General features: G+C 44.6%; 1 protein-coding gene and 1 non-coding gene across 2 annotated transcripts; one reads left to right on the top strand and one right to left on the bottom strand.

Annotated features, from left to right (window-relative positions):
• Positions 1-956: 956 nt before the first annotated feature.
• On the bottom strand, positions 957-1,910 carry OR6Q1 (olfactory receptor family 6 subfamily Q member 1). Its single transcript, XM_006214093.2, has one exon. The coding sequence runs from the start codon at positions 1,908-1,910 to the stop codon at positions 957-959; it is 954 nt and encodes a 317-aa protein (XP_006214155.2).
• A 355-nt stretch (positions 1,911-2,265) lies between these two features.
• TRNAA-UGC (transfer RNA alanine (anticodon UGC)) lies at positions 2,266-2,337 on the top strand. The gene has a single exon. It is a non-coding gene; the product is annotated as a tRNA-Ala (tRNA).
• Positions 2,338-20,365: the final 18,028 nt, after the last annotated feature.

Here is a 20,365-nt window from a genome sequence, read left to right as displayed (position 1 = left end):
ATGGAGCTGATAAAATGGAGTCGGTGTGGTTCACACAACTCTTTATAGCACCCTTGGAATTAGCTGTGACCTGTGGGTAACTTCTCACCCATGAAGGTGAATGCAAATGGTGATTGCTACATCTAGTAGAGAAACTTTTTAAGATATGGGCTGTTTCCTCCATGTTCCATCCAAGCCCTTCTTGTCCACTGGGACCTGACGTTGGCCATGTAGGTAATAAGAGGGCCCTAGATTGGGAGTTGGCAAATGTTCTCTGTCACAACCGCTCCACTCTGTCATTGTAGCACAAAAGCAACCGGAGACAATACATATAGTGTGATGGTGTTCTAGTAAAACTTGATGTACACGCACCAAAATTTTAACTTCATAAAATGTTTGCATGTCACGAAATAGGATTCTCCTTTTGATTTGTTTTCAACCACTTAAAAATTTAAAAACTATTCTTAGCTCACAGGTCACTGTAAACAAGTGCCAAGCTAGATCTGCTTCACAGGCCTTAGTTTGCCAATATCCTAGGAGACACTGACCTTATAAGATGCAAAGAACGGGGAGCCTTGAACGCCTGTTGGGCAGAGCCACCCTCCAACCCGGAGCACTCACTTTGGACTCTGGCAGGAAATGGAAAGTATTCTCCATTCTTGTTATTATTATTATTGGTGGGGGGTAATTAGGTTTTTTTTTCTTTTAATTTATTTATCTTTGACAGAGGTACTGGGGTTGAACCCAGGACGTTATGCATGCTAGGCATGCACTCTACCACTGAGCTGTGCCCTCTCCTGCCTCCGCCATTCTTTAAGCTACATTATAGTTAGGTCTCTCTTGTTATAGCAGATTAGCATCTTACTTTAACTAATACATAGTTCATAACTCCTGGCTCCTAGGTCTCTGCTCCCTTAGTCCTCACCATCCTTCTTCCAAAAAGCCAAGGCAAGGAAACGGGGTCCCCACCTACCTCCTCACTGACCTTTCCAAGACCTGAAGGAAAAGGCTCTGCCCAGAGCTCCCTTCACCTCCTTGTTTCGAAGACTGTAGATGAGTGGGTTGAGCATGGGCGTGACGATGGAGTAGAAGACAGACACCACCTTATTGAAGTTGACGGAAGAGGCCACTTTGGTCCGGACATACATAAAGAAAAGAGTGCCATAGAAGAGGCTGACCACGGTCAGGTGAGCTGCACAAGTGGAGAAGGCCTTCCGGCGCTCGGCCGCCGAGCGGATGTGCAGCAGCGTCCAGACGATGTTCCCGTAGGACACTGCGATGACCGTGGAGGAGGCCAGGAGTACAGCCAGAGAGACCAGGAAGTCTGTGGTCTCCTTCAGGGAGACGTCCGAGCAGGACAAGGCTAGCAGGGGTGAGGCATCACAAAAGAAGTGATCGATGACGTTGGGGCCACAAAACGTCATTCGGGACATGAGATAGATGGGCAAAACGGGCGTGAGGAAGCCTACCAGCCAGCAAGCAGCTGCCAGACGGACACAGGTGCCCCAGGACACCAAGGCCCCATACTGCAGAGGCATACAAATGGCCACGTAGCGGTCATAGGCCATAGCAGCCAGTAAGAAACACTCCATTGCCCCCAGGAAGGTGAAGATGAAGAGCTGGGACAGGCAGCCAGCGTAGGAGATATTCTTGCCTCCCCTCACCCCAGTAAAACCAGCCAGCATCTTGGGCACCGTGACTGACGTGTATGCGATTTCAAGGCAGGACAAGTGTGTCAGGAAGAAATACATGGGTCGACGCAGCCGCTGGTCCAAACCCACCACCAGGATGATGGCCAAGTTCTCCGCCAAGGTGAGCAGATACATGGTGAGGAAGAGCGCAAAGAAGAGGAGGCGCATTGCATGCATTTCGGCAAAGCCCACCATGACAAACTCAGTTATGTGGGTTCGGTTTGGGGTAGAGGGCTGCATACGTGGGAGTCAGAGCTCAGTAGACTCAACACCTCGTAGATAATGAGAACTCAGAGAGGACCTGTGAGATGCTGGCCTGAAGTCTCCTTCACTTCGAGTGAGGAAAATGAGGTCAAGACATTATCCTTACTCTCAAAACACGTATCATCCATGAGGGTCACCAGGAAACAGACGATTTCAGTACCAAAAAATAGTGCTAGATAGAAATAAGACAGGATGTTCGTGGGAGGCAATAAAGGGGAAACTCAAGCAGTCCTGGGGAATCAGAGAGGGCTTCCTGGAGGAAAGGCTGTCTAAATGGGAACCTGAAAAATAAGTGTAAGTTAGTGAGATAAAAGATAGAGAAATGGGGATGGGAGGTATAGCTCAGTGGTAGAGTATGTGCTTTGCATGCACAAGGTCCTGGGTTCAATCCCCTGTTCCTCCAATAAATAAATAAATAAGCAGGAGGGATTTTGAAAAAACAATACATAAGTAAATAAATAAACCTAATTACCACCCCCCCAAAAAAAAGTAATGAGAATTTGAAAAAGAAAAGTGGGGCCAATGGCCACTCTCCTTGAATATGAGCTTTGTGGCTCCTTAATGGCAGAATAATATGGAAGTGATGCTGTGCCAGTTTCCAGGTCCAGCCTTTAAGAAACTCTTTCTTCCTCTTGCTTCTTGGAACCCAGCCACCATGGCGTGAGGAAGCCAAGCAGCCTGCAGAAAGGCCCAGGTGGAGAGGAACTAAGGTCCCCCAGCTCTCAGCCCTGGCTGAGCCCCCGCTGCCGGCCAGCACCCACATGCCGGCCAGGGGCCTGGGTCATCCAAGGAATCGACCCTCCAGCCCCAGTCAAGCTGGCCCAGCTGACGCCAACCTTACTTGCGGGCCGTCCCCACATTGCAGATTTGTGAGCTAAGTAACCAACTGTTGTTACTTTAAGCCACTAAGCCTTGGAGTGGCTTGTTCAACAGCAGTGGGTAACTATAATAACGACATACTGGCTCTGTAACCCTGGGCAAATTATTCAATATCTCTGACCCTTTGGAGGAAAACAGTGTTTTGCCTGTGGTCACAAATGCCTGAACTTGAATTTCAATCCAGGCTTGCCAAGGTCTAAAACCCTTGCTCTTCCCCTTAAAAATAATCAAGCAGATTCCTTCTGACCTCAACATTTCATGATTTCCCACCAATGAACGCATGCAGAGATACAATATCAGGAACAAACAAGGTCAAAGTCTTCAGATTCCTGCAAGTACCTTCACCACACCTAAATCCGTGCTCCGCCAGCCCCACAGTGGGCAGTCTGTAAACACTGGCTTCCTGGACAAATCACTGCGTTGCAGCCCAAGAGGCTTCATGCTTCTGTTGATGCTGGGAAATTTCAGAGCACAATTCCTGCCCGTTTCTCCCCTTTGCAGTTTGGCTTATAATGCAGCATCCTGGGAACGGTTCTTCCCTCCTTGCTGCACATGGATGTTGCAGAAGCCTGACTTACGGGTTTCTTAGCAAAGTTTTCTGAAATGTTCGTTCTTTTTCATAGTCATTAAAAGCACAAGATTTAGAGTCAGACAGATCTAGGATCTAGCCCTGAGTCTACAACTGACTAGCTTGGTTGCCTCATCCGTGAATTGTTGGTGTTATTTCTAAATCTTACCTGGCTTTCCAGCTGTGACTCGAGTTTAATAGTCTCATCTTCACTGGGAAGACTTTTCCATTCTTCATTCTTCCAAACTTGTGTGCAGGTCAGGCCAACAAACGCACAGGAAACCTGCTCTGTGCCAGGCCCCATCGCAGATGTACCAGAGGGGCATCCTGGTACAGGGGCATCCTGGTACATGGTCCACCATGGGACCTGGTACAGAGCAGGTGCCCCCAGCATCCACCATGGGACCTGGTACAGACCAGGTGCCCCCAGCATCCACCATGGGACCTGGCACAGAGCAGGTGTCGCCTTATAATAGTTTCAGTTCTCTGATTCATGACTTAGAGGGGAGATGCCAAAACCTGAGGGGGATTGTATCAAACCCAGATGTTACCTTGAAAGAACCTGCTTTTCTTATTCAACAGCTGAAGGAGGAGTACAGAAGTCAGATATTTCACACACACACACACACACACACATAAATACACACAGCAAAGATCCACACTCTCTTCCTCAATGTGGGGCCACTGCTTGGAGACAGCTGAGCCAGGGGCTACATTTCCACCCTCTTGCCTCCAGCCAGTGATGCATTTCGCTTGTGGGCTGGGATTCTTAGGAAGCTGATGTACCGTCCCCACTATCTCTTTCCCTACTCCCAGGCTAAATTCAGAACATCATAAACTTCAGTGGACCGAGAGCCACATGACCAAAGGAGCCTAGATCCCAGAGGAAAATGATTCATGCGTCCTAGAGCAGGGACGTCAGAACTTTTCCGTAAAGATCCAGACAGTAAATGGGAGAGATGAGACTCAAATCCCAGTGAATCTGACACAGAAGTCTGTGCTTTTCCCCAAAACCAGGCCATCTCCCTCTGTCATTTCATGTCACCGAATGACACACCTGCAACCCTGGCTGTCTGCCCTGCCTGTGAGGTTAATTTCTGTACAGCTCAGGGCCCGGCTGGAGGAATCCCCCTCCTGCTCCAGTGACCTGTAAGGGCACAAGGAGGCTCCAAGTCCTATTAACTGCATCGGCTTCCTCTCTGGGGTTGAGAGAACTTTATCAACCAAGCGTCAAGTAGGGGACAACAGCCAGTGGAAAAAGGAGAGAGTCATAAGGGACGATCACTGAATAAGAAGGGGGCAACACAGAGGAACCTGGCCTCATTTATGTCCTCAAAAGATGCTGCTCTCTCGGCTAAGATTTTCCTGAGCAAATATGGAAAAACAGTTTGGAGCCCATGCAGGGAAATTACTACTAGGTTCCCGCAGGTCTTTGCAGGTTCAGCTACGTGATGAGCCTGAAGAGAGAGGCTGGATGTCTCACTGTTTTGACTCTCTCCACCTGGCCTCGAGGAGACTTGCCCCCAAAGGTGAAAGGAATTGGAAAATGAACTTACTAAGAGCCAGACAGTGATTTCAGAAAACAACCACCAAACCAAAGTGAGCGGGCGATGGTGGGTGGGGGCCATGGGGCAGGCAGAAGGGGCTAAGAGAGGCGTGGAGATGAAGCCCAGGGTCCTGCTCTCCAGTTCCTCTTTGCTCTTGCTCCCCGCACACCTGCTTCTCTGCTGACTGCAACATGACGGCAATGGTTATCTCACTTCAAAGCACACGGATAGCTCCGTGAGTTCACAGCACCATCTCTAGAATCAGAGGAGCTGAGTTTGACCCTGGCTCCATCAAGTACTAGCTATATTTTGAGAAAAGTTCTTTATCTTGCTAAGCCTCATTTTTTCTGTTCTCCAAATGGAAGGCATAATACGCATATTTGCAGGGCTGGTCTAAAGAGGGAAGGAAATAGCATTAAGCGAAAGTTCAGGGCCTTTGCTTTTATTGTTCCCTCTGCCTTTCTGTGTGGCTTCCTCCTGCACTTCCTTCAATTCTCCTGAACAGAGAGACCCTTTCTGACCACCTAACTGAAAAAGCAACTCCCATCACTCTTTGACCCCCTTCTTGCCTTGATTTTTTTTGTCACAGCTTCATAATCAACTATTAGATATTTATTTGTTTGTCTATAATCACACACACACACACACACGCGCGCGCGCGCGCGCGCGTAAGCTCCTTGAAGATAGTGCCTTTGTTTGCTCATCACTGTGTTGCCAGTGTCAAAAGGAGTCACTCGATGCAGTCTGCATGCAATAAATATATTGATATAATAAAAAAAAATTGAACATATACTCTGAGCATTATGCTGGCCCAGAATGCTGCTTCCTTTTCACTTCCAGCTACTTGTTTCAAGGAAATAGGAAGGCAAGGAAGCCGACAAGTACTTACAGAAGAGCCATCCAATTTGGATACTGAAGTCCAGGCAACCCTCCTTGTCAGCCAGCTCTAAGAGCACAGGTGCCTGCAAGAATGATGCCTGTGTGCCTGGAGTACCCTACTCTCACTGGCCTTGGGTGTGAAACAAGTTGCATTGATCTTTACACATAATTTTCTTCTTAGCTACTGAATTTAATTTTAAATTTCCTGAGAACTGTATTACATCAGCTGTTCTCAAGTTCCACCAAGCCCTAGATTTTCCCAGTTGTCAGGTAGCTGCAGAGGGGGAGAGAGGGACCCACCACGGGGAGCTCCCATGAGCCCTGCTTCCACCACGAGGAAGTGGCAGAGTCCAGATGAGAACACAGCCCAGTCTGACCCCAGAGCCCACAGTCTTTCCTCCGTACCTCCTCCCCAGGGGTTGGCTTTCCTAAAATCAAACCTGATCAATTAACTGAGAACTTGTTTCATTATTCTAGCAGCTTCAGTACCGAATAGGTAAGACCTGTTCCTCAAAGCTACTCATATAGTTTCCTGATGAAAGGAGCAAGTGGGAAATGCAGGCATAAGAAAAGATGGGAAGGGTCTCCAATCATGTACAACAGAGACCCCAGTCCCAAGGCAAGCCGGGGAGCCCAGGATAGCAAAAAGGAACTGAGGTGGGAATCAAACTTTCTGAGCTCCTAATCTCTAAATAGGAATAATGCTTGCTCTTCCTATCTCTGGGGATATTATGTGAATCAGTGAATAGTGGATTTGCAGGCTCTTTGAAAACTTTAAAGTACACTCCAGGAAGACCTTATTATCTTGCTTCCATGACTGATGGTCTAGTGATTACTACAGAATTTCAATAAAGGGAGAGCCTAGGGGATGGCAGGCTCAGTGGGGCCCTGGGGATGGCCTTGAAGTTGTACTTGAATAACAAGAAAATTGATTTTGTTTATACTGTAGGTTTTTCGGAGGTATCTTGAGGGAGCAGATAGAGATGAAGGGGAACTCAAACCCCAAACATCCCTTGACAGCCCTACTCTATGTGAGCTTAAGCAAATCAGTTGAGTGCTGCGTGCCTCAGTTTCCTTACTTGAGAAATGGATTGATATTTAAAACCACAATGACTCTGCAAAAGAGGTTTTGAAAGAAAAAAATGAGATAACAAGTTAAGAAAACTGAAGAAAGGGTTGGGTTTTATTGGAGTCAGGGCTCCTTACTCTAGATGGGGTATCTCTTTGGTCAGTGACTTTTTTCCATTCACCACATTCTGCATGGTTTTGGATATGTGCTTGTTAGTTTCCAGTGTTGGTATAAACCAGAAGCTAAATAGCCCAGGTTCTCAGTCACCTCCAAAAGAGCCACTCACCTGCCCCTGCTACTTCTCTGGCTTTTCTCTGGGTAGAACACAAAGATCCCATCATGCCCAGGAACTTGGGACTGGTGGCAAATGCGTGTTGAATCTCATTGTGGAACAAGGACCCCAAATTCAAGGATCACAGCTTCTCTGAACCATAAGGAGAGGGCAGAGATCCACTATCAGCTGAACTTGGAAGAGAAGAAACAGGGGTTGTCACAGGCTATAAAATGACTCATATCCCACATACGTACCCTAGGAGTGACCCGTGGGATTAGATCTCCATGGAGGTTTGAAGCAGTCAGACAACAAAGGAAAGAGGATAATAAATCATTAAAAACTCTGTCCCACAGAGTGTGCAAAAGCTCCATGGGATGCCCAAGTTTGTAGACCAGCTGGACAAACACCAGTGGAAGATGAAGGGCCAAACAAGGAAGGTTCCGTACCAGCTAGACTCTTTGTCAAGGTCTCTGGCTCTAGCTGCTCTGGAAGACGGTGGAATGAAATCTCAAGGATTCCAGATCAACCAAGGATGCAATGAGGTCTTCCTCTGCTAGGTTGGGTCAGATACTTCCCCCAACTTATCTGCCCTTTATCCCCAGGTGGGGAAAATCTACAATGAGAACAATGGACATTACTGAGTAGCCACTCTGGGCCAGGCTATGTGCAATCCAGGTGTGAAACACGCAGCCTCAGTCCTCAAGGAACTCACGGTCCCTCAGAGGCCGTGACTAAGGATCACTTTTGCCTTGAATGTATGTTCAATTGCCTTCCTTCCAAAGGACTTCCCCCAGAGCCTCTGATGATTATTTACAGGCTGATCAATCTTTTTTCCCCTTAAAGTAAATATGGCATCATTGCACTATAAGGCAAAGGGAACATCAGGCGTGGTGAGTACCCACTCTGTTGGACCGTAGGAGGCAGCTGAGCCAAAGTTAACAGGGCCCTGTAGATGACTGGCCCTTTAACATACCTAGAACACATGAGATCATTCCCCTCGATTTCATATGACTTGGGTCCAACCTTAATGTTTCAGGTGCAGACGTCTTATCTTCCCAACTAAACAATAAAGCTCCTTGATGACAGGGCCAAATCTTTTATTTTTACTTGATCTCACAGAGCCTAGCATGGTGTAGCCCAGTGGAAAAACATCATAGACTTGGACTTGAATCCCGCTTAAGCCTCTCCAAGGATGTGCAACCTTGGAGAAGTCCATCTGTCTGAGACAGTGTCCTCATCTCTAAAGTTAGGAAAATAGTACTACTTGACAAGGATGTGACCAGAGGTCAGTGAAGTAACAGAGAAGAAGGGCCCACTCACCTAACAGGGGATGCAGGATGGTTACGTAAAACTTGGGGCTGCTCTAGACAGGGAGGGCATTGAGCAGTATTGTACCTACGTCCCTGTTCAGTGGGAAAAATCCTTTCCAGCTCTGACCCTATTGGACCCAGTCTGACAGAGATTCTTACTCCCCAAAAGTACAAAGCAAAAGATCCTCTTCTGCACTGACATATAAGGCTAATCAAAAGCAACTAGGAAGAGAACCTGAATTCAAAAAGATACCTGCACCCCAGTGTTCATAGAAGCACTATTTACAGTAGCCAAGTCAGGAAAACAGCCTAAATGTCCATCAACAGATGACTGAGTAAAGAAGTTGTGGTGTAGTTACACAATGGAATACTACTCGGCCATAAAAAAGAATAAAATAATGCCATTTGCAGCAACATGGATGGACCTGAAGAATGTCAGTCTAAGTGAAGTAAGCCAGAGAAAGAAAAATACCATATGATATCACCTATATGTGGAATCTTAAAAAAACAAAAGACAAACCTATGTACAAAACAGAAACAGACTCACAATCATAGAAAATAAACTTATGGTTACCAGGGAGGGAAGGGGGTGGGAAGGGATAAATTGGGAGTTCAAGATTTGCAGATGCTAATATATAGATAATAGATAAGCAACAAGTCTATAATGTGTAGCACAGGGAAATATATTCCATATCTCATAGTAACTTATGGGGCAAAAGAATATGAAAACTAATATATGTATGTTCCTATATGACTGAAGCATTGTGCTGTACACCAGAAATAGACACAACATTGTGAACTGAGTATACTTCAATAAAAATATACAATAAGTAAATAAATAAATAAGCAGCTAGGAAGCCCACCTTGCCAGCAGCCCGAGGACATTCAGGAGGAAAGAACAACCTGGAGGACCAAGGAAACAGGCAGGTGGCAAACTTCTGCTCTCAGATCCAGTCCCCACGGGCTTCTGTCGCTCCCTCCCTCCCCTCTCACCTTCCAGAACATTCTATATCTCTTCTGCCAGTAATACTCTGCCTTTACAATGTAAACCAATCTAGCCGTGCTGGTTTCTTAAGCTTTGTCACTCTATCTGCTGTCCTGGTTTGACAGCACGGAAGTCCAAAGGTGAGCAATTCAAGGCAGAATTCTCCTCTGTGATGGGCGGGGGGCGGTAATAAAAGAGGCCTTGAATGATCGTATTCCTTTTATTCTTCCCTTGCCCTGAGGAATCAAATATCCCAGCCCAAAAACCAGGACAGACAGAAGAGGATCAGCAGAACCAACTCTCTGATAAAGGAAGAGGAACACAGACGAGGGCGAAAAGCTGAGGGCCTTCGCCATTCCCCTGGGAGGAGGTTTGGAATCACTACTTGTACTTATAATTCTTGTGTGTCATTGTGATGCAGTATGTGGAGCTGTATGTCGCACTTAACCATGCCTAGTGTACACAGACACACATGCTCCGTTTTACCGTTTCAGAATACTCCTTGGATGAGAGAGGGACAGTTGTCTAGCACCACGGGTGGGACAGCAGATCGAGGTGTAGCTGCTGCTCAAACAGCCTCCACTCAGTCCTTTTGCTTTGGCCTCGACTTTTGCTCCAGGCCCAGAGGTCTCTGGACTTGCTCGTTCTTGAGGCTTAGAGGGCTCTCAACATGAACTGGGCTTTTTTTCCAGCTTTCTGAGACCATAATGACTTAAAGGTCTGGCCGTCCCGGGTTTACTAATCTGCTTCCGCTCATTCGTCTCCTCTCCAGATTCCAAAACACTGTTGTCATTGTCCCTTCACCTGTTCTCCCCGTTCTTGTTTCTTTCTTTCTCTTTTCTTTCCTTAATCTCTTTGCTGTAACATTACCATGCTTTAGAAAGGCAGTGAAAGTAGGTATAAATAACCAAACTGCCGTCATAACTCATAGCCCCACATGACTACTTTTTTAATGCTCGAATATCCTTATTGGTCCTTTTTCATATCTCTCCATTCTTTTTTCAGCTTATCTTTATTATTATAATGGACGCTTTTACTTCATTTATTTCTTTGAAATAATCAATAAATTAACTAAAATCTTGTTGGACCGTTCTGTAAAATCAATTCATCGGAAGTGAATCCATGTTCCAATTGTTGGTTTATCGGCTGCTTTTCTTAGTATTAGCTTTTATTCAACCATTTTTTAATTTGATCTACAATCTCATTTGGAATATGAAGTGGTATGTTTGTTTCAGTTCTCTCTCTCTCACTCTCCCCTCCCGTCTCCTTTACCTCCAAATTCAAATGTCCTGTTTAGCAGACGTGGGGGTCCCCAATCCAAATCTGGTTCAAGCAGTTAGAGGGGCTGCCCTGCAAAGCCACTGGGCTGTGGCAGATCCAAGCTAGGTCAAGGGAAACTTGACTCAGCTCATAGTCACAAGGCTGTGTCTCATCCTTCTCTCCCAGCCTGGAGCTGGATATGAGCCATTGCTCCCTCAGCATTTGGCAGCAGGTTTACATCTAGCCTCCTTCCATGAGGGTGGAGGATGAGAAATGAAAACCGCCCCAGCCCTGGGCTTCACTCAGTCAGCCTGCCTCTGCTTCCCCATTTCACAGGGAATACTCTTGACTCATTTGCCACCACTAGCTGCCTCTGCATCCAGAACCCAGCAAGTCCACCCACCCCTTCAGCCCTGATCGCGGTGTGCGCTCCTGTGCCAGCTTGGATCTTCCAAATGCTTGCCTGATATTTGAGCCTGACCCTGCCTTCTTCTGTTTTCTTTCTTTGTGGTTGGTTGATTGGTTTTATCCAGTACTTGCTTTGTTTGTGGAGCAGAGGGGATTCTTGAAGCATGAACTCCATCTTGATCTGGCTGTCAGTTGATCTTCTTAAAGCTGGATATTTGGATTGTGCACATCTTCACTGTGGTCAGAATTCCATGCCCAGTGTGGCCAGACCAGATCAGCAGTGGTCCTGAATGCAGCCTTAGCCAGGCTTAATTTTGTCTCCAACTTTGCATATTCCTGACTCATCAGGCATATATGAGGCAGTCCAGAGTAAATATTCACTGAATCTATTCTGAATACTCCAGATTCAAACATTAATACAGTAAAATTGAATGGAATTGTAATAAAGACTTGAAGGTAATTCATCTTAGAAAAATTTATTCCCAGGATATGCAGCTATAGAGCCCCACACGGCGAGAGGGAGGAGTCAATGGGTGGTATGTGTAGGGCACTCAGTACACTGCCCAGCATGCCTTAAGTCTCTTAGGATACACCTGGTATTAGAACACACTGCCAAGGGGCCAGAGGACCCAGTGGGTACAGAGGTCTTTAGAGGATCAACAGGAAGAGAGAAACAAAAGGGAAAAGGAAATGATTCTCCAGCCAACAGGGGAAAAGATTAAAACATTAAAAGATGATTATCACCAATGAAATGAAGTTTTCCTCCCTTCCAGTAACCTTCTCCCCATACACAGTAAATAAGAAATGATTAACATAGATACACAGGCTTTGTAAATCCAGAGCAACTACCAGGAAGACCGCAAAGCTCCTAGACCCTCTGGAATGCGTTAGTACATTCTTTGAGGGTTGGGATTTACCTGTGTTGTTTATAACTTTCTGCCTGGGACGTAGTGAGCGTTTAATAATTGCGGAATGAATGAATAGATTCAAGGTGCTTAGAAAGGATTTGCTGTAGCAGATCCCAAAGCAAGCAATTGTGAGAATGAATTTCTTTTGTGGATACAGAGAGGTAGCAAATCAGCCGAGGGTATAATTTTCTCAGCCTCCAAGGTTCAAGGTTAACTTGAGTGCAAAAAAGAGAGAATCAAACGAGATAACAGTGCGTCCAACGGTGGCCATGGGGAAGATCAGAGTAGAAGCATTCAGGGATGTCCCTGCAGAGCAGGGAAACGGAGAAGTCTGAATCATGAGCTAGCCCACCCCACAGGGGTTCACACATGAGAAAAGCACCACTGATTAAGTATTTGGGGTGTTCGTGTGTGTGTGTGACATAATAGTCTCTGTCAAATAAACACATGCATTCATTTGAATGGTAAGAATGCTTGCTCTGGATTTCAGATGTTCCTAGAAGTCCTAGAAAATAAGAATAGGACCAGGAACAGCCTTCAGAAACAATTACGAAGGGATTCAGGAACGAACTGCACGGATTTCAGGGCTCCCTGTGCAGCCCCCATGCACTCAGGTTGTAGACAGTTCCCCAGCTCCGAGGTTCTTCACAGGTGGGTGGCTGAGATGACGAGTGCCATCAGGGACGTCTCTTTTCCTTCTCTGGTCTTCAGGTTCTTTATCCATAAAATGAGACCTTGCCTATCCAGTAACAGAATGTTGCCTGCAAACAAGAGAAAAACCGACTCCAGCTCTCTTAATCAGGAATTCCAATTTGTAAGTCAGACAGAGAAAGACAAATCCTGTATGACATCACTCATATGTGGAACGTAAAAAATACAACAAACTAGTGAATATAACAAAAAAGAAGCAGACTCACAGATACAGAGAACAAGCTAGTGGTACCTGGTGGGGAGAGGGGAGGGGCGGGGCAACGTGGGGGTAGGAGATTAAGAGGTACAAACTCCTGTGTATAAAATAAGCTACAAGGATGTATTGTACAACACAGGGAAGATAGCCAGTACTTTATAATACCATAAATGGAGTATAACCTTTAAAAGTTGTGAATCGCTATATTGTACACCTGTAACATATATTATTGTACATCAAGTATATGTCAATTTAAAAAAAAGAATTCCAACTTGGGGGGTTGGATAACTGAAAAGACCCCAAGACCAACTTTCTCCATCCTTCTGCTCACGTCTGTGTTGGCTTCACTCTCAACAAGGGACCACCGGCTGCTCCAGACGTATAACCTCACACACGTAAGTCCACACCTCTCCCACAGTCTAAGTGAAAGTCGTGGGGTAGCATCTAGCCGACTCCACAGGGGTCAGGTGACCACCAGGGCCAGAGGGACATGACATTCTTATTGCCCTCATCTGACAGTCATGCTCACCCCCGGCTTTCCCCACCAAGGTGCCACCAGACTGTCCCACCCAGAATCCCAGGTTGCATTATGTGTAAGAGCGAAGTCTTGGGGTTCAAAACTTCTTACAGATATGCGTGACAGCCCAGAGAGGAAATGGACAGGCTTCCCAGACTGAATGTTGGAAAGGGTGTTGTAACTGATTAGCAACGTCTGCCAAAGAGCCCCAGCCCAGGCAGTGATTCATGACGAACGGACGCTTGCCATCCCTAGAAGAGGCCATCCAGGCCCTTATTCCTGGGGCCAGAGGACAGAAAGGACACCCCCTGCGCTTCTGTAACCCCCGAGGCTTGGAGAACTCTGTGCTTCGGTGTCTGACGTGGGAGGGAGAAGAGACGCCTCGGGGAAAGCTTCACGGAGAAAGTAGAATTGGAATAATTCCTGAAGAAAGGTAGGCATTATGTTTACGTCTTATTAAAAAGGAAAAAAACAAACTCAGAATAAATGTGGGTTCAAACTCCAGATAGATCTCCGAATAACTGTTTGAATGCAGAGATCTTAATTGATATACCCCAACACCTAGCCCACTGTCTGGCAGATTGGAAATGCTCAGTAACGGTATACAGAGGAAGCGTTAATCAGTGAGCGCATCACCACCTTCTCTCTGCACTTCAGTTTTCTTATTTGTAAGAGACTTAAGAGCACTTCCCGACAGAATTGTCATGAAGGGGTCTGTGGGGTTTTGCATGTACAGTGATCAGCGTGTACTGGAAACACATGAAGGTACCTTAACACCTCCGTAATAGTTGCTGCTCTAAGACGTCCAGCAGGAGGAATGCTTCCTGGTGCCTATTGCATACACAGCACCTGGGAATCGGGGGGATGGGGACAGGAGCTATCAGGGAGAGGGGACATAGGCTGTAAGCTTGGAGATGCCATAGCAGATCATAAGTTGGTCTCTGCAGCAACTTCTCATTCAGTCGCGACTGCGGAAGTCAGGAGAGGGCAGCAAAGAGCCATGGGGCTAGAAGGAACCCAGACATCATGGGAAGATGACCCTCCATCTCTGACAGAGTCTAACCCCACAACCACACCCAAGGACCTGGTCTGAAACAAAGCCAGGAATCAGGACCCTCACACTGGCATCCTGCTTCAGCCACTTACTCGCTGTGTGACCTGAGACAAGGCCCATAACCTCTCTAGTCTTCATTTCCCAGTCTCTAAAAATAAAGATATTTGGGTCTCATGGCTGTTGAAAAGACTAAAAGAATTAGAATCGTTGCTGACTTCTGCGGTAGGGTTGCCTCAGGGCAAAGGCGGAGATCACACACGCCCTAAATCAGAAGCCGGAGACAAGAAGAGAGCTGACTCTGGGAACTGCTTTTTTTTTTAATTTAAATAATAAAACCTATGTCATAATCAAATATAAACACAATTCCATGATGGTACCTCCACTCCCTTTGACCCTCACACACATACATACTGAAAAGTGATTGAGTCGAAGGTCATGCTTTTTGTTCACCAAATCCCTCCTTCCTGTGCACAGGGAAGATTGATTCTGGCCAATAATACGTGAGGGACAGAGATGTCTGTCACTCCCAGGCTGAAGCAATGGAAAGTCCCTACGTGCCCCTCCAGCCTTTCTCCTCTTCTGCCGCGGAACCAGAAACACCAATTAGCCTCAGCCCTTCCGAGTAAAGAGAGTGTCTTGGGGAATCCAGTATCGTCAGCTGGGTCACATGCTGCCAATAGTAAGATAAAAACTGAATCACCATTGGATTTAGTGACACAGAGGCTATTAAAGGCCTGGAAAAGAGTTGTTTCCAGTGGAGTGATGAGAGTGAAAGCTTACTGGAATGGGGTCAAGGGAGAATGAGAGAAGAATTAAAGACCATGAGTAAGGACTTCTATTTAGAGAAATGTGGCTGTAAACTCGTATTTAAAACATACATCGGGCAATAGCTGGAGGGAAGGGGGAAGTGGGGTCAAAAAAAGGGTGGGGTTTTGCTTTGTTTTGTTTTGTTTCTGGCTAGGAGAAATGACCAAATGTTTATATGCCTTCTGCATGTTTGTTTCTCCTTGAATGTATAGTGAAAGACTCTGCCTGTTTCCATCCCTTGGTTCCCAGACCTGTTCCCACAGAGAGTAAAAGAACGTGATAAGCTCATGATGGCTTCAAAGAAGACACCACATTCCGCGTGACTAAGCTCCAGGCACGCAGCTGTCTCCAAGCCCTCGCTGTTAGCACCACCCCGGGAGGCGAACCAATTACAGATGAGGTGGAATGTATGAGAGCACCACCCCATTAGCATACTGCTTTTAATTTAATTATTTTTTAAAATTATCAAAGCACTTCATTATGCAGCTTAAAGGGTCAACCAGCACCTCGAGGCTCAGAACAAGAAAAGGCTTCCCGGCTCCAATCCCTCCCTCTGCCCAGTCTCCACACCCCAAAGCAATCGCTTTCAACTCCTTCGTTTGTTTCTTATCCTGTTTACTCTGTATTTCTAGATCACATGCCTACAGGTTTTTTTTTCCATTTCAAGATTTTAACTCTTGACTTCCTAAGTTGGAAAACAAGGATTTCATTCTTTTAACCCACACGCCCCACCCATATCTCCATTATCACTTCTACATTCTTCTCTCAACAAAGTTACATCAAGATTTTTTGTTAAATTGATATTTGAGGCTCACATTATGGTCTATAAAAAATGCAATTCATAGCTGAGTCATTTGACATGTTACGATCACAAACCCTTTCTTATACGACTTTTTGTTTTTCCTAAACTGAAACTGCTTTAGTGTTTCCTTTGTTTAGTTTTTTATATACCTACAGTCGACACATACTCAAATTATCCCCGAAGCATTTCCAAACAGACCCAAAAGCCCATCTCCACACAAATACATCAGGCAAACCATGAGTTCAATGTATGTGTCTCTCAAAGACACATCTCCTGAGCTCATACATACTCTTGCCCCTCTCTGGACTGGTTGCCCTTTTTAAGCTGATGCATAACTGTCACCCTAAGACATCCTAAGACCCTAAAAAAAACAAATAAAGGGAATTTTTTTCCCCTCACTCCTCTTTGGATTCTCTCTTGCTGTATCCTGTATCTTCCTCTTTCTTGGTTTATTTCCTAATTTTGCCACTTTCTCTGTAACTTCCTGAGACCGGTTTCTTGTATGAGAAGTATATTTTTATGACCTGCCATATCTGAGCAATTTTTTATTTTACCACCACGTTAGTTTAATACTTTGTCTGAGTGTAGGATTCAAGACTGGAGATCACCTGCTCTTAGTCTTTGAACGTGTTACCCCACTGTTTTCCAGAGTTGCTGTTGAGAAGTGCAGTGCCATTCTGATACTTGTCTATTATTCATGGTTTCTTTTACTCCCTGGAAGCTTTATAGGATCTTATTATTATCGCTGCAATCTGACATTTCATGGTTGTGTGCCTTGAGACGAGTCTGTTGCATTAATTTTCCCAGACACCCAGAGAACTTGAATTCTGAAAACGTCTTTCAGTTGTGGCAATTTCTCTTTACCATTTCTGTGCCAAACTTTTCCCCTTCAATTTCTCTATTCTTTTTTCCTTTGGAATTTCTATTAGTCAGACGTTAAAATTCTTTGCCTCATCTTCCAATTTTCATCTTTTTTTTAAATTATTTTTCACTGTTTTATTTTTTATTTGAGGATATTTTCTCAGTTTTATTTTTCATATCTTCTATTGAATTTTTAAATTTTCTTATCACACTATTAATATTTTCATATCTGTTCTGCTCTTCACTGCTCCTTTTTTTGGCTCATAACTTATTGTGTTTCTTTTTTTTAACTTTTTTATTGATTTATAATAAATTTACAATGTTGTGTCAAATTTCAGTGTAGAGCACAATTTTTCAGTTACACATGAACATATATATATTCATTGTCTTCACTGCTCCTTTTTTACAGTACCCTGTTCTTGTTTATGAATACAGTTTTTATCCATTCAATTAACCATCTTGTGCCAGTCATGAGCACTGGTGATAGAAAAATGAATAAAACAGAGTCCTTGCTCTCATAGAGCTTAGTAATCAACTAGCAGTAACAGAGAATAAACAACAAATACTACATAATGTCAGGAGATAATGGAGCTACAATAAAAAAAGGTGTAAACAAGAAATGGATATGGAAAGTGATGGGGAGTGGCGTCCTCTCACATCTCTCATATGATACTAATTATAGTGTTGTGAAGCTGACATCTAACCTCTGTATTCTGTTTCCCCCGAGTTCCTTTTCTGTTTGTTGACTTTTATCTTTTATTCTAGTGTTTTTCTCCCAGAAGCCTTGGCTGTCCACTCATATTTAAGAGTGAGGCACAGTTCAGCATGCCTGGGCGTCTTGGCTTGCAGGCATCCGCAAAGGGCAGTTTAAAGGAGCGCTGGCCTTTGGTGGGGGGAGGGTTAGGGCAGCCTTCTTCTCCTAGTTGGCGGTCTTCCCAGAGAGGATTGCTCTGTGTCCCTGCTTGGGAGCTGTGAGCCCAGCGGCCAGGATCCTGGGAGCCCAATAGACATAAGTAGGCTCAGGAAGCCTCATATAGACGTTCATTAATCCCCGTTTCCAGTGTGGTACCTGACTCCTGCCCTCAATTCTACATGCTATCCCCCAATCTTCTGGGGGCAATGTAAGGAATCTGGTGTGGAACCACTCTTCATTCAGCCTTTCAGTTATCTTCCTGTTTTTAGTCCCAGCCTACCCCTGCCTCTAGAGATACCTGTGTTCCCAGCTCCTGAGTCTTTAAGGACTTCTGCAGCAAAGCTCAACTAATGTCTTATTAGCATCTCCCGGCTCCTTTGCAAGGGCTTAAGAACTAGCTTTATCTCTCAACAGCTCTGCTCACCCTTCATGCTCTATTTATCTTCATGGATTCTTGCCTTTTATTTTTCTTTTGCTGACATTTTAGGGGCATCATGGAAGGAAACACACATGAAATCATATCCTCAAGCCCCCATGTTTCACCAGAATAATTCCTTTGTGGTAACTACCCCAAAACTGCTGCTGACAAAATTTTCTTAACATAACAATTTCTGATTCATGGTGAGTGTGAATTAGTCTGGGTTCACTGCCAGGCAAAGCAGGGAAAATCTGATCCAACACAGAGGAATTCAACCCTGTGGGATGGGGTCTTCAGACTAACTGTCAAAAATAACTCAGAGACAATTGGCCTAAGGCTTGAGGGTTTCATGGTAAAGGATACACTAAGCCAGCGTCATGAGCAGGTGACCTGCACAACCCCACCTGAACTGACAAGACAGGACCCCATGCTCGGAGGGCCCCATGTTTGATTTAAAATTCCACAGTTCCTCACAAATACGGAGAACAAACTAGTGGTTACGGGGGGAGAGGTGGGGAAGGGGCAATGTAGGGGTGAAGGAGTGGGAGGTACGAACTACTGGGTGTAAGATGGCCTCAAGGATGTATTATACAACACAGGGAATACAGCCAATATTTTGTAATAACTGTAAATGGAGTGTAACCTTTTAAGAAATTTGAAAATAAACAAAAAATAAATTTGAAATTCTAAAAACAAGACTATATATATATGTATAGTCTGAAATGTATATTCAGAGGGCAAACCATTCAACCTCTGAATCTTGCAGCCTCGTATACAATGTGTATATGTATTTCTGAGTTTTAATGGACAGGAGTTGAAAACTAAATGTGGAATGGGGAGGAGACAATGTTACTTTACAATCTATGTAGAAGAATTATAAGACCATTTTTTTAATCGATTCAAAACTCTTCAAAATAAAAATTGGAATAGTTGTAAAAAAAATCCAATAACTTATTTTGTTTTAATTTTTTTTCGATTTAAGTATAGTCGGTTTACAATGTCATGTTAATTTCTGGTGTACAGCAGAATGACTCAGTTATACATACATATATTCCTTTTCATATTCTTTTTCATTATAGGCTATTACAAGATATTGAATATAGTTTCCTGTGCTACACAGTAGGACCTTGTTGGTCTATTTTATATGTAGTAGTTAATATCCACAAATACCCAATAATGTTTAAATCCTTAATAATTTGGGGGGGGCTGCTTATTACCATTTTTTTTTTTTTAGTGTGAGAAATAAACTTCCATTGTATTTAGTCCAGTATTGAGTTTTTGGTCATATGAGAATGAAGCTGATTGAAACAGATCCTTCTTTTTGCTTAGCTAATGCTCTTGTTTTGTGAAGCACATCCTCTTAGTCATGGCTTAGTCAGGAAATAGAAACGATTCTATATATTTCAGGTACAAAGAATCCTTAATAATTTTTAAACAAGAGGTCCCACATTTTCATTTTTACCTAGGCCCAAGTCACGTAGTTGGTCCTGGGTAAGTGTGAGGTACGGGAACCTTTAGGAAGACAGTCTTACCAACCAAAGGAAATAGCAGGGTGTGTAAAGGCAAAAGCCACAAAGTTCACAAGAAAGACAATTGTCTGATTTAAATAATTCATTATCTTGTCGGTTCAGGATTGACCTGTACTGGAGCTCAGCTCAGGCCAATTATTGAACGTCCAAGTCCATTACTAGGTTTTTAGGAACTGTGTTGACCCGTCAGTTCATTAGGTTGGAAACAAATAAGATATCACAAATTCACCATCAGGGATGTTCCTCTGCTGATTCTGATCAGTTTCCTGAGAAGTAGTTGCTCTGGTTTTTTTTTCTGTAGTCTGACCACCTGTTATCTACCTACCTGTCTAGCAATCTCTCAAACTCTCAGACTCAGGGTGTTGCAAGGGCAAGTCTACAAGCACGTGCCCAAGGCTCAGGAAAAATCTTCTCCACTGCCGCTCAATATCTCTTCTCCCTCTTCTTTACTTCCCGAAAACTGATATTTGTGTGTGTGTGTGTGTGTGTGTGTGGCAGCAACATTCCCAGCTCAGAACTTTATGTCCCACGCTCTC

The sequence above is a fragment of the Vicugna pacos genome, chromosome 10 (assembly GCF_048564905.1).
Source record: "Vicugna pacos chromosome 10, VicPac4, whole genome shotgun sequence".
Classification (NCBI taxonomy): domain Eukaryota; kingdom Metazoa; phylum Chordata; class Mammalia; order Artiodactyla; family Camelidae; genus Vicugna; species Vicugna pacos.
This window is presented reverse-complemented; position numbering and strand designations above follow the sequence as displayed.